The sequence below is a fragment of the Micropterus salmoides genome, unplaced genomic scaffold (assembly GCF_014851395.1).
Source record: "Micropterus salmoides isolate LMB-PRFRI ecotype aquatic unplaced genomic scaffold, ASM1485139v1 Ms_hic_scaffold_21, whole genome shotgun sequence".
NCBI lineage: Eukaryota > Metazoa > Chordata > Actinopteri > Centrarchiformes > Centrarchidae > Micropterus > Micropterus salmoides.
Window position 1 is genome coordinate 7170066 of NW_024041262.1, and position 14599 is coordinate 7184664.

Here is a 14599-nt window from a genome sequence, read left to right on the forward strand (position 1 = left end):
ATGGTGTTTATGACCACTAGTGGCGCTGTACAGCAATGTTTTGGTGAGCAAGCACCTGTTTAACTTTTTTTCACCAGCATTTAAAAAGCACATTGTACGAGCATTAGTGTAATAGGTGGCAGTAATGTGCCGTTACGGTAACAATTCAACAATAAAAGGAGAAGAAAAAGAATGCATCTAATGGATACAATGCACATTTTAAAACTTTCAAGGGCTGAAAGTTTTAAATGCCCTTGAATAAATAATCTTAACTCATAGTCAACTCAGAGCTTCTGACCAAACCCCTTGGTTCTTTTCAGCAGATGGAATATTCTCAGTTGTTGTGTAACTGTAAATATTCAAGTTATTTGAAGCATTGACTTTTACAATATCTGTTTCCAGAGTCAAGAAGGTACTGAACTTTTAAACCCGCAATAGCAGATTGTTTGCCCCTTGGGGGCAGTGGAAACAGGCGGTGAACACAACACTGATATATTATCACCTTTTAAATTGCTATGGTAAACAGCAACAGTTGCTTATCTACGCATTTTAAGTCCCTTCTTAAAACATACTTTTATAGGAGAGCCTTTCCCGATTATATTGACCCTTCTTATTTTATTGTATTTTATATATTTTATATTTATCTTAAACGTGTATTTTAGTCTCTTCAATGTTTTCTTGGTTTTATCATGTATTGTTTTTGTGTTTTATTGTCTTTACACTTGTTAAAGCACTTTGTAACTTGTTTTGAGAAGTGGTCTGGACATCTTTATGCAGTTGAGACACACATACACAAACACATTAGCACGTGTGCGTCAGTTCACTTGTGACGGGTTTAACCTCAAGTCTATTTTCAGAGCTTTTATTTATGTTTCTGTAGAACCTGAGGCCAACAACAGACAGGGACAAAGGGATGAAGACGGCAGTACAGGTTGAGGCAGCGGTAGAAGAAACAATAATGGGGTAAAATTAGGGATGGTGTCCACGTAACTCTGAGTGAGGAAGAATTGGGAGCTTTTATCAGCGGCTGGCTCGTCAACCCTGCAGCGCTGGCCTGACAACTACACACGGCAGGCTCTGAGAGATGTGTGTCACAGTTGTCATAGAGACGAGGCACACGTAAAAGTTTTTACCTTCCTACCCTTTTCAAGAGGAAGTGATTTGCAACATTTTCCTTTTCAGGTTGCATCTTATTATCTACGCTTCTGCATGCCCTCGCTTTATTAGAATGCCATTTTGACGCAATTGTATTTACGTGTTAAAGATTCGTCATGTCATGGTTAATGGCAAACCTCTGCAGAGACATTACACTCCAATTACACTGTTGTTGACCACAAATGAATTCAAGAAAGGGACCTCTCCTCCTTTCCAGTCACATGCACACGCACATACTTACATGAGCGCTAGGCCGAGGTAGTTGGCAGTGCTGCCCCAGTACATCGGGTTCTCCGTGATGTTGAAGGGAAACCCTGTCACCTTCTCATCCATCAAGATGCCAAAGTAATCACCTGGGAAACCAATACGGACACACACACACAGTGTGAGATGAAAGAATTTGGTCTCTATTTGACACAAACACTGCATTTCACTGAAGTCGGACTGAGGATGCACTGCCAGGGAACATGACTTTGGCACCACACAGCCTTGTTAATGCTACACTGTCTACCTGCTCGACCGACACCTGGCTGTTACTTCATCTCAACAAGATGACCGCATGAATATGACCTCATGTGAAAACTCTGGAGTGAAAGTTTATTTTTGTGTCAACACGAGTGGTAAGTACTGAGCCGGAAAATATTTAACTGAAATTTTTATTATTTTCCCTTTTTGTTTAAGTAAATTTAATAGTAATTGTCCACATTTGCTTTATTTATGTTTGTGAGTGTGCATTTTCATTCCAATGGTAAGGCACCATCTTGAAGTCTGGTATCCAGCTCATCCATTCTAATACCGTAAAGCAGCAGTCCCCAAACTTTTTAGGCAACGCACCTCCTTCTACATCTTGACCGGGTTGCTGCACCCCCAAACTCCCTCCCTCTCTAGGTTTGTGCATATATACACACACACACACACACACACACACACACACACACACGCACACACGCACACGGCTTTTAAATCAGTTGCTCTCCCCTTACCCACTCACTGCTCTTAAACACAGCAGGCGTCTGTCTTCTCTGTATTTCACTGATGGTGATGTAACATTAAATATTTACTACTTTAAAAAGTAACAGTGGCAGTAAAACTGTGATGGTTAAACTTTGCAGTCAATCCACAGTTCACCTGCGTGCCAAACCGTGCGGGGGGAGGTGGGGTGGTATTTCATGACGTCTCAAAACATCCCTCCACTGTTTTCTCACAAATCACACCCTGTTATAGCCTCATAAACAGAAAAGATGCACTAAAAGAGGATCCATATGAGGATTTGTAAGTACAGCGCAGGTGGCTTAGCCTGACAGAGAAAGAGGGAGGGAGGTGTGTGAGTAGCCATTCCCAGTGAGCTAACTATTAATAATAACATTTTTAATTTTAAGTTAAATTTACAAAGGAAAGTTTTCAATTCAAGTTTTTATTTCATGAAAAGTTCCACAAAAAATAACTGTTGTAGTTACTACAGAACTACACCACCATTAGATTTTTCCTGTCGCGCACACCCTAGAGGCAGGTCATGCACCCCAGGGGTGCACGCACCACACTTTGGGAGCCACTGCTGTAAAGCGTATGAACAATCAACCTTTTGCTATTTAAGCTGTTCCATCTAGGTTAAACTGGCATCCACTTGCATAGTTGAAGCCAGATAGCTTGTTAACATTAGCACTGTTTCCTACTAGACATTACTTTCATTTATCTAATGCCACAGTCAAGCGTCTGCGCACTATATTCGTCCCACATGATTTAAAGGAGGGGGTTCAAGCTAGCGTCTCATCTTCCTGGGTCCACTTGTGTTGATGGCAAATGACTAGACTGTCTCACAGGATCGGGTAATCCTGTGAACTCAGTCATCTGTACCCAGTGACAGAGTAAGAGGTAGTGCTCAAACCGCACATAGTACTAAGCAATGGCTAACAACGATGGCTCCACAGCTGGTTAACTTTCATTGTGTAGTTGTTGGAATTTAATTGGTATTGCAAACTATTTGTTTTACCAATCCACACAGTTGCAACAATCAAATTACAGCACCAACGTTGTCAGTCGGTGCCAAAAATTCACGCTTACGCCTCTGCAGAACTGACCTGTTGAATTACACTTGTGGTGCTGCCTGCCCTGTCAAAGAGAGACTGTTAATGCTCAAGTTATACAACAATTTCTATTACGTACGTAGGGCATAATAAAAAAAAAGAGATTATATAAACAAATGTGTTTTGAAAAGAAAATTGGCCTTCAAACAATGTGCTAACCTCATTTTTGACCCCAGATTGACTACCCGCAATATATTCAAGTTTGAAAGACAAGCATAACATTTTTCTGTGTTCTTGCATAACTGTTGTTTCATTGTGGTTGTGAAAATGGGCAACCTGGATTTTCTGAAGAGCAGTGATAGCACTGCGGTAGACTAGAGGTCTGTGATCAGTGGGTTGAAATCGGAGTTTGGATCTTGGGCCAGCTGGCCAAGACATTAACACTCTGTCTGTAATTTGATTGTGTTTGGATCTTTTTTCGGCCCCTGTGCCATCAGTTTGAATCGCCAGGTCACAGTGACCAAAGGGGCTTAATACACAAAACACACACACACACACACACACATACACACACACACACACACACACACACAGGTTATGTCTTCTGGTATGTGTGTGTATATGTTTGTGGGAGGAACTGGAAAGGAAACACATGCAGGTAGATGGTGGCGAGGATTAAATACTACTTAGCTCATGTTTTGAAAAATCCATCTCTATGACAACAGAGAAAACTCCATCGGCTGATGAAAACCTTGTAATATGGTAGAAAAACTAGTACACTGGGACAAGGAAAATAACGGCTATTCGGCAAATAGTGAATTTGACAACTTTTAGGACATGTTGATTTAAGTAAGGGCTTTTTAAGTATTGTTAATGTACATCAATCATTTTTTTTACCGATTTGCAGACTTCTCTTTCACAATGTACATTTATGGTAAAAAGTCTTTTTTGGGCCAGTGTGCATCACATGAAACGATCTAGCGGTTGTAATTACATGGTTTGGCCAAACTGGCTTCAAAGCCAGGTGCAATTCCTGGGGGCTTGATTTTAAAGTGTAGAGACTGAATAAAAATGGAACTGATAAATCACTGGATTCATGTAATTATCTACTCTGTGTTGAAAATTGATGTCCCTCTGGGTTTACTGAACATGTTTGTTGTATCACTTATAATTCAGGCAGCAACTTGTCCTCAACTTCTCTCTCCTCGGTTTTCACCTCTGTCATCTGTTACAGCTTCCCATCTATGGTCCCATGTGCCTCGGAAATTTGTCTATGGGCTGATATAGGCTGGGCCTGGTCTCTGGTGCTTCTCATTAGTCACACTGTTGTCCTTGAAGAAAAACTTTCAATGTTTCCTAGACTTTAACGCAACTACTCGAAATCGTCGGAGAATGAAACAGTCTCTTGTGATTGTTTGCTCGATATGCATACAAAGTAGACTCCTGTTCACATAAACACACACACACTCCTGCCAACTCCTCTTACCACCTGCAGCTCATGCTGATTATTGGCGAGAGAGTGATGGACTTGGGGCATTTCAGCACAATAACGGACAAAGACGGTGTAGAAGCTGAGATGCAAAGTCTGGATCTTGGAGATGACTCAGTGAAATGACTGACCTAGAAACCAGAGCTTGCCAAAATGCTCATAATGATGATGTCGTACTCGCGTTCATTTGAATCGATGCCTGGATGTACTCAACAGCACAAGGAAAACAAACATGTCTGTCTCAGAGACAGATGCGAAGACATGTGCGTGTGCCATATGTGAGGAGATGAAAGTATTTGTTTGCGTGCATAGAAATGAGCACAGTTGTACACGTGTCATTCTCCACGTGCACTTGTATGTCCTCGGTAGGATAGAGCACGTGTGTGCATGTCTTTTCATGTTTCCTCAAGTCCCATGTGATCCCTAAACTTAATTTTTTTTTCAAAGACCTTGTCAGACTGATGATTTTCTATTGTACATACAAGGAACTTGATTTAGTATGTTACTTGCTATATGTATGTCACCTTACTAAATAGTAATACAAATAAATACATGTTAAATAGTAAGGGTGTGACAATAAATCAATAAAGCAATACATCATTATACATTTTTCCATGATACTGTATGGATATTCCAGCCCATCATATCGATGCATAATATTAATAAAAATCGCGCTTTGACGGTTAGCTCAATGCTAACATATAAGGGGAATCTCCATTAATGTGCTAACGGACATTAGCATCACGATTGCGAAAATACAATCATAACATAAACTACACATTTTGCTTCACATGCTGAACATCCTGAGTGACATAATGTGCAAATACTTAAAGTACATGTTTCCTGAGCTCTGTGTGAAATAAAAAAGAGCTGATAACTTCACTGTCTTGATCTGCTACTCTACTGCTTCTGCACTCCACACAGACCAGCTCAGCAACCCCAAAGGGACAAAACTCAAACCCAATATTCCCAGTGGCCTAAAATATAGCTATCAGTAGGAAGAGAAAGGGCAGCACAATGCTGTGTCACTGAACAGTTATTATTATAATGTGATGAACAGATTAGACTTAGGTGGTACACAGAAATTTGTTTTTGCAGTAAAAAATTCAAAATTGTTTTCTAACAGTTTGGATTTGCAGTATATAAATAGTAAACTTCTTCATGGGCATTTTTGTATTAATAGTGATATTGTGATGTATCACTTTAAGAGATATATTGATTATCACAGAATTGCTGTGTCGTGATATTATCGTTATCGTGTATCGTATCGTACGCTGCGATTCCCACCCCTATTAAATAGTACATGGTACACAGTATATAGTACATGCTGTACGTAGTGTGTAAAAAAAAAAAAACTTAAGGGATGTAATTCAGACAATAGCTAAAACACTGGATCCTACACTTCCCACAATGTAACTCGCAATGATTCTCTTTTGTTAGATGCTCCCTGCCTGGTAAATTCCCAAGTCTTCCAAACATCCCGCCCCCCAGTTTGTGATTAAAGTTTTTGGTTAAAAGAACAACTCTACTCTAGTGATGTCATTATACTGTATCTGTTTTAACAGAGTATAACGTTGGAGTACTAATTCCTATGACTGGAAAATTTACCATGACATTACATTTAGTGGACTGCCCCTTTTATATTTAACACTGTGTTTGACACCCACCTAGGAAGGTTCCAATGAATCCCAGAGACAGGAAGCTGCTGACTACCAGCACAGTGCCCAGCACCATGAGAGCTACGCCAGCGTAGAAGACATCTGTCCTATCCATCACCTCCCACCTGCCTGGGCTTTCATCGCCACGGTCATACTGCAGAAAAAAACAAACAACCAAATTACAACCACCTTTACTTAACCAGTGTACTACTGTATATGCACTAGTTGTGATTAGTAGTGCTTCTAAGCATAGTGTTGTAGTCAAGACCTCCCAAACCGAGACCAAGTCAAGACCAAGACCAGAGTTTATCGAGACCAAGTCAAGACCAAGACCGAGGGATGGCGAGACCAGTTCCCCACATTACATGGCACACAATAAAATGTGGAATGAGATCATCGGTACTTCTCTAATTGATCTGAAAGATCCACATTCCCATTAAAACACCCACATACAAACAGTAAGAGCTGAAATCAACGTAAGCATCTTTATTCAACACTCCTTTCCACACCTACCATCGCAGGGAGGGGTGACAGTCGTTAACGGTAACAACACATTTTTAATTTGGGTTATTGGTTGTATTTAAAGCAATACATTTTACATCCAATCAAAGTTAGGATGTTAACAAATAAATCAGACAATGCAAAAGCAATTTATTGATATTGCCAAAGTTGTGGTCATGAAATAAAATCCTGAGTCCCCAATGTCCGAGACCGAGACAAGACCGAATACAAATGCGGTCGAGTCCGAGACAAGACCAAGACCATCAAAAAGTGGTCTTAAGACCGGTTTCAAGACCAAGACCAGTCTTGAGTACTACAACACTATCTAAGCATACAGAAGACTTTTACTGTGGAATCAAGTGGTAGGAAAAGAGGTAAAAGGTGACAAAGCTGGAAAATTCAAAAAGAAGACAGTTCTGTTGACGTATACTTTCATCAGACTACTTCGCTGCTGATATTAAGTAACGCTGACATACATCACAGAAAAGTGTCATGGCATATTTCTTCCACTGATATGAAAAATCTTATGTTAGCTCAGCAACAGCACACCATTGCAATGACCTAGGCCTGGACAATAAAACAATAACAATAATTATTGCGATATATTTTTCTTCAATAACAATATAACAAATGTTCAATAAATATTCAATAAATGTTTGATATATTCTCTAGAATTATACACAAATTGGGACTTCATTTTCTTTTTGAGATGTTTATTTTGTTGTGGAAAAAGGACTGAAAAAAGCTTTTACTTAATTTTACTCGTGCATATTTGTTGACAAAGATTTTATCATAATTGTTTTGAACGTTCTGCCTCAGATCTGTGAAGTGATGCACTGTTTGGCCTCAAGTGTTGCCCATAAAGAAAAAATTAAACCACAATTAACCATCAGGTTTCTTCAAACTGCCTTTAAAGTCGAAAGAAATAACGATTTGATACTTATCGTGATAATTATTGATATCAAAAGATATGAAACCTTTTATCGTGATAACATTTTTGGCCGTATCGTCCAACCCTACAATGACCCCTTTAATGTCCCATCACTAAACTCCCTGTGCCCCATAAAAGTGTACCCCATAAAGTCAATTTTAGATTTTATATGCTGTATCAACATTTATTTTGTGAGTTAGCCAAACTACAGTAGAAAATGTAACTGAGAGCTGTGTAGTAATAATAATAATAACTTTATTTATATAGCACCTTTTAAAAACAAAGTAATATAATTTTATAATAATAACTATATAATAAAAGCAAATGAAAGATTTAGAAGTTAGGATATGAACATGATAAAATGATTAAAACTCAAACCCGATTCTGATTCACTCACTCAAAAAACTCAAAAACACAAGTGGAAAAACAGTGAGCTGCAGCACACAGCTCTCCTCCCCCTTCCAAACACTAGCTACCCTCCAGGCAGTCAATGGACATAAAGTTGTTTCTGTCATGTAGAGACAGAGCTCAGTTAAAACTTTATGGCTTTTCACTGTTACACCTGATCGGAGATTCTTTCCCTGCTAATGTTCATCTATAGTTTTACTTCAGACCTACTTACATTTCTGATAACAAAGAGTTGGAAGTGAAGGAGATGCCTTTTTTATAATCTGCAGCCAGAAGCCTCTAGAAACCTTTTAAATGCCTTAAACCCTTAAAATTAATTTTGTTCTTTAAGGTCACCAAGAGAATTTCACTCAGTGGGCCAGTGCACACTGCATTCATTATGTTAGAAATATGACACCTGTAACTGTGAATATGCAACAGGAAGTGAACCTCGACACCAAAGATAAATTCTAACGTTAACATATCCGTCTCCGACATTGACAGCGCTGTGTTAAGAAAATAGATAGACTAACTTTTCAGAGTTAACTTCAATGCTTTAGATTTTCTATAAACACACGGCTCCATTTCAATGTGTTTGTGAGAGAGAGAGAAGGAGCGAGTGAGCGGAGGTGCTGAGTGGAAATATGTGCATGATTTTGCTCATTTTAAATAATATATAGTATGTTGCGGTCAGCATTGATATTGATATATCTATAACTTGTTAGATTGTGACAATAAACCTACCTACCAAGTAACTGCAAACATGATGACGCGTTTTTCTGTTGAAAACCAGCTGTCTCTTCTCTGACAAAGTCTCATACAATCTCTTCTAATGCATCAACGGTGTGTATGTGGGTGTGAGTATACAAGCACAGAGACTGCCTGTTAGCTGGAGTGCTTTTAACTTTCCCTGACGTCACGCTCAACTGCAGATGATGTGAGGGTCATGCTAAGTGTGGCCATAAGGTAAAAGCATTTTCATTTGCTGTTACTGTGTTATCCTACAGTTTTTGGAGAAAGATTTTTGAAAGGCTGAGTGGCTGCTTTAAAAGGTGTTCAGTTTGGTCCCTGCAGAGTGCTGAACCAAAGAAGGAATTTTTACTGAGATGTAACAATTGATTTAAAGTCTGGAGCATTAGTTGTTTTGACAGTTCAAAATAGCACTACTTAAAACTCCAAATAACTGTCTCGGCCGTGTTCCAACACTGCTATATAGTATGAAAGAAGTGGAAACATATTGCAAAAGCTCATGCCATTAAAAATGTTATTATAACACACTGAAAGGTGGGCAAACCGCTGCCCCACTGATGATTGTATCCTTAACTGGTATGAACACCAGAATATGCACTGTTTGTAACTTTTTTAACTTACCCACAATGCATTATTATCATTATCAGTCAGCTGCCAAGTCCCTACCAAGCAAAACAAGCTTTCCAACTTTTTACAACAACTTAAAAGCAGTAATAATCATCTTTACTGCCTGGTACAAATTACGGTTTGGGTGTCTATTGCTATTTTCCCCTTTCATGACAACTGTGAATTTTTATATAATCACCCATTGAAATTATATTAATGCTTATGGTGCATATTTGATTGACAGGTGCCCAGCCGCTAGGTGGTTCAGCAACCCGGCTTCATTCACCCAGCCAGTCAGGTACTGTCAAGATGAGAAGAGCTGGATCCTCCCACACTGAGCTTCGCCACTGCTCTTTCAGATACTAATGGGTGACGTCATGGAGACTACGTACATGTTTTATACAGTCTATGGTACTTACATATATAATATACATATTTGAAATGATAAAATACTTTGAAATAGCATCCCAACTAACAACCGTTTTCATTATGGATTATTTTCGATATTTCAGTCAAATTTATTAAAAGGGTGAAAAACAGTGAAAAATGCACGTCACCATGTGCAAGAGCCCAAAGTTACATTCAGTTTACAATGATAGAAAAACAAAGAAACGCAGCAAATCCTCACATTTGAGGACTTGAAACTAGATATTGTTTTGTATTTTTGCAATTTCAACTTTGGCAATTAAGTTTCTGTTAATCGACTCACCGATTAAGGGACTTTTAAAGTGTTTCGGCACTATTTCTGAAGCTAGTCAAAAGACGTATCCGGGGTTTAAGTAAGAGCAACAATATGTATTACGATTGTTTTTATTCCATTTCCAAAGCTTTACACAAGATAGTTGGCTAAAAGGTGTAGACATCGGCACATTGTTTACCATTGTTTTTTCCCCCAGTATTTTACTCGTATAAAACCCCAATTTACAAGCGCCGAAGTCTAAAAGCCTTTAAATTATCATTAAAAAATGTTCGGTTCTGGTTCCTGAGCAATACTGTTTTTTTCCCCAATTCTTTAAGAATCCATTTAAAATAAGAAAATTACATTAGACATTACTGTACAATTTCTCACTTCAAAAGAGGAAGCTTTCATCCCAGTGGACGATGTGGTGAACGGACACACCGATGAGCAGATACAGGTTAGCTGTACTGGCAAGCTGACAAGCAGCTGTCAGGATCGGTGGGTACGCAAGGCAGAAGTGAGCCCAAACGCATGACACTGTGGGATGCGACATGGGACAATGACCGGACAAGGACTAAACAGAAACACTAGGTATATATACACACAGGGACTAACGAGCAGGACGGGAACAACACAGGTGAGGGACATGAGGCTAACGAGGCAGGCAGAGAGAGAGAGAGACAGCAGGGAAAACAGAGAGACTGGATGGCAGGCAGATTACTGGAGGTAACAGAGAGGCAGGCAGGCAGAGTGATAACTGGGGGAACAGACGTCGAACAGAAACTTGACAGGCAGACATGGGGCAAAATTAATAACCAACACAGACAGAACACATCTTACAAAATACCAGACAAGAATCTAACTCAGACAATAACAGAAACCCATGTAAACAGACAAACACTGACCAACTATAACACAGGCATCATAACAGACAAAACCTAAACGAGAACCCAGAACTAGAACACAGAGTACCGATCAGACTAAACCAAAATGATGCAGAGAAAGAACTAGAAGCAAATACTAAGACATGAACTAAGGCACAGGACTAGGAACAAAGACATGGAACAAAAACCCAGACTCCCCAACAAGACACACAGACAGGACTGAAACCCAAAACCCAGACACAGAGGAAACAAAATCAAAACACAGAAGGCATGGCTAAAATAATGTAACACAGACAAGCTCAGGACAGGATCGTGACAGCCGCACAAAGTTCACTTACCTGTGCAGATAAGCAGCTGGCAGTGAAAAGAACGAAAAAGTGGGCCCAACACTGCGTGTAACATAGTTTTTCCTGCATGCCTCTACAACGTGTAACGATAGATCACCAGCATATTTAGGTCTTGTTACAATCACGCTGCTCTTTCCCTAAGATTCAGCATTTCCACATCGCATGAACCTTCAGCAGCCGAAAGACATTTCCCTTCGTTTCAATGTATTCCAAATTGTATACACCCATTATCATCTGAAAAACACATGGGGAATGTTGGAGGGTGGAAGAAGAAAAAGACTGGTTGTATTGTGAAAGAAAGGAAACTGGTGCTCGTGGCATGATCCGTCCACAATGAGAGCCAGGATAAAGTGAAGGGGTTTCTGAATGTCCCTTCAGATGATAAATCAGTGTTCTTGCTTCTAATTGACAAACATTGCACAGTTAATTCTCCGGAGGGTAAAAAGACATAGACAAAGACACAACATAACAACTTAATTTGGAAAAATGTTTGGGTTTTACCAGTGACTAATGATAGATAGGAAACAGTCACTGTGTTAAATTATATTCTAAGCACTCCAATCGTAAATATTTAGTTAATACTACCATATACAAAAATGCAACATAATATATGTAAAAATACAGATGTTTTACCAGCATGAATCCACATTGCAGCTCCTATAAAAATAATACCCCATTCTGACTGATCAAGTATACTGGAGGAGTTAGGGAGAGCTTTGTTGAAAGAAACTGTTTCTGAAAACTGTGTTAAATGCTGCAAATTATAAAAGAAAACACGCACTCACACACACACACACACACACACACACACACACACACAAACAGGTGCTGGGGCAGATAAAGTTTTGTGTGTGAGTTGCCGCATAGATTCTGTTTACTTCCGTAGAAAAATGACTCCCAAATCAAAACTAGGTTTGGGGTTAATAAGAAAAAACTGGGTTACGGGGTCTGTGCTGTGAGTCTTATGGCGTCCTCTCTTTGTCAAAGGAAGCAGGAAGTATAATGTGAGACAGCCCTTTGTTCTGCCACGTCAGACACAAAGAGCGACCGCTGGGCTGTCTGTTAAGTAAGATGGCCTAGCGAGGCACACTGCTGGGATTTGGATTGGAAAAGAGGCGGGAAAGTGGGTCTAGGGGACAGAGATGTGAGCAGGGGGCCAGTAGGTGTGAGGGACTGACCACTGGATGTATTGTTATGACTGGTGACAAGTCCCTGCTGATGTCAGAATCCGAATCGGGTTTTTTGCCAAGTAGGTTTTCACATACAGTCCCCTCCAAAAATATTGGAACAGTAAGGCAAATTCCTTTGTTTTGTTGTTCACCGAAGACATTTGGGTTTAAGATCAAAAGATGTGTATGAGACAAGAGTTTAGAATTTCAGCTTTTATTTCCTGGTATTCACATCTAGATGTGTTAAACAACTCAGGACATACCACCGTTTGACTTAGACCACAGCATTCTTAGGTGAGCTTTACAAGGAATTTGCTTTGGTGTATCGGCGCAAACAAAATCAAGTGAAAATAGAAAATAGAAAAACTGACAATAAAAATAGTAAAAAGTGTATCTACAATCTGTTTTTAGAAAGAAAGAGCTATACAGTTTGTGCAGGAATGTGCAAAATATTGACTTGAAGTAGTGCACTGTGTAGCTTCTAGTAATACTTTCTTTCTAGCAAATTGTTCATTGATGAATGTCATTTTAGTTCTATACTGTTTAACAGTATTGTGTAAGATGCACGAGGAGCAAGGCTGGTGATTTCACATACCGGCCTTCCACATTAAACTCTGGGCTTCTTTCTACAATTTCAGGCATCAAGTTTCAGATTCTCTTCATCTGAATCAACTATAAAAACTGAATGTGTCAAGGAAACGGCCGTTCCATTCTCCATCTAATTTTCTACTCTTCCTACTCTACTGCAGTTAACCTCTGAAAAAAGCTAAATAGAACTATTTGACTAACAAACTTTATCCTTACACCTATTTCAATTTCAATTATAAAAAGAAAATGTGTCAAACTTTAAAACATGCTAGAAGCTAAAAGTTTGTCTGACAAAAACAAAATGGCCTTTCTAGTACTGATCTTTAATTCATGCAGGATTTCAGCAATGTTTAGTTTTCCAGCATATCTTTCCATCCAGTTATACATTTCCTATTCAAATGTATTGCTTACATTAGCTCAAGGCACCAATATGCGTAAGTACAGCGTCACTGAGCTGCTTGCATGACTGAGACTCTTTAGGCTTTGTTCATACTTTAATACTCATACAGACAGCTGCAGACTTGAATGCGGACAGGTGCTTCAACACATGTTACCATTAGCTTGTGCCATAGCAGTTGCTAATCTTCCTGGGCATCTTATTTAGTTAGAACAACAAGAAAAAGTCAAGAAAACGGTGTGTGTGACCACTTAATGCCTACCGAAAACAAGCATGTAGTTTAGTTTCTGTTGAACAGTTTATAAATGATTTTACTTTAGAAGAAACACCACTTTCCACACAATCAATCCTTAAAAATCACTATATATATATATATATATATATATATATATCACTATAATAATATTTATGATCCCGTTTCCAAGCATCCAATATATTTCTAAATATGGGCTTTAATATATTCTTTTTTTAGCTTTTAATATTTCCTGAGGGAGTTCAAGGTGTAACATTTGACTTTTATTACTTCTAAATGTGTGAATCCTAATCCTCCCATGTAATTAGGCTTCCAAGAGTGCCAATTAAACACAGTGAGTTAATGAAAAAACTGACATGTTAAAGCCCTGGAGCTTTCTCTAAAGGTTTATTATTGAGCACAATCAGTGGGGAGCATCACTTGGCGGATGGAAATACACACCCTGTATCCTCTGCATGTCTGTCAAACAGCCTATAAATCTGTGGTGGAGCTATAAAAAGACTTAGCTGTCAGTCAGCTAATCAGCACGCCAGTGAATCAGTCATCGTATACTTGTCAATTAAGCAGGCAAATTAGCAGCATGGCAACGAAGCTGTACGGTAATCAGTGAGCTGGTCAGTCTATTAGTAGGGTTTGGAAACAGTAAAAATGTTTTTCCAGAGGACCGTTTTAGTTGTGCTGTGTCAAGCAGAGCCAAAATGACATGAGTTTCCACTGCGACTTCACAGCAGGGGACAACCTTTCCCCATTGTGTATTTGCCTCTTAAACTTCGACAATCTCTATATTATTAATACAGAAACA

The 14599-nt window shown here is 39.1% G+C and overlaps 1 protein-coding gene across 1 annotated transcript in view; it reads right to left on the reverse strand.

Annotated features, from left to right (window-relative positions):
- Positions 1 to 14599, reverse strand: part of pemt (phosphatidylethanolamine N-methyltransferase) — a 66362-nt gene that overhangs the window by 15811 nt on the left and 35952 nt on the right. Inside the window, 3 exon segments of the mRNA XM_038735947.1 lie at positions 1376 to 1487; positions 6315 to 6434; positions 6437 to 6459. Of these exon segments, the coding sequence (XP_038591875.1) occupies positions 1376 to 1487; positions 6315 to 6434; positions 6437 to 6459 (255 nt within the window).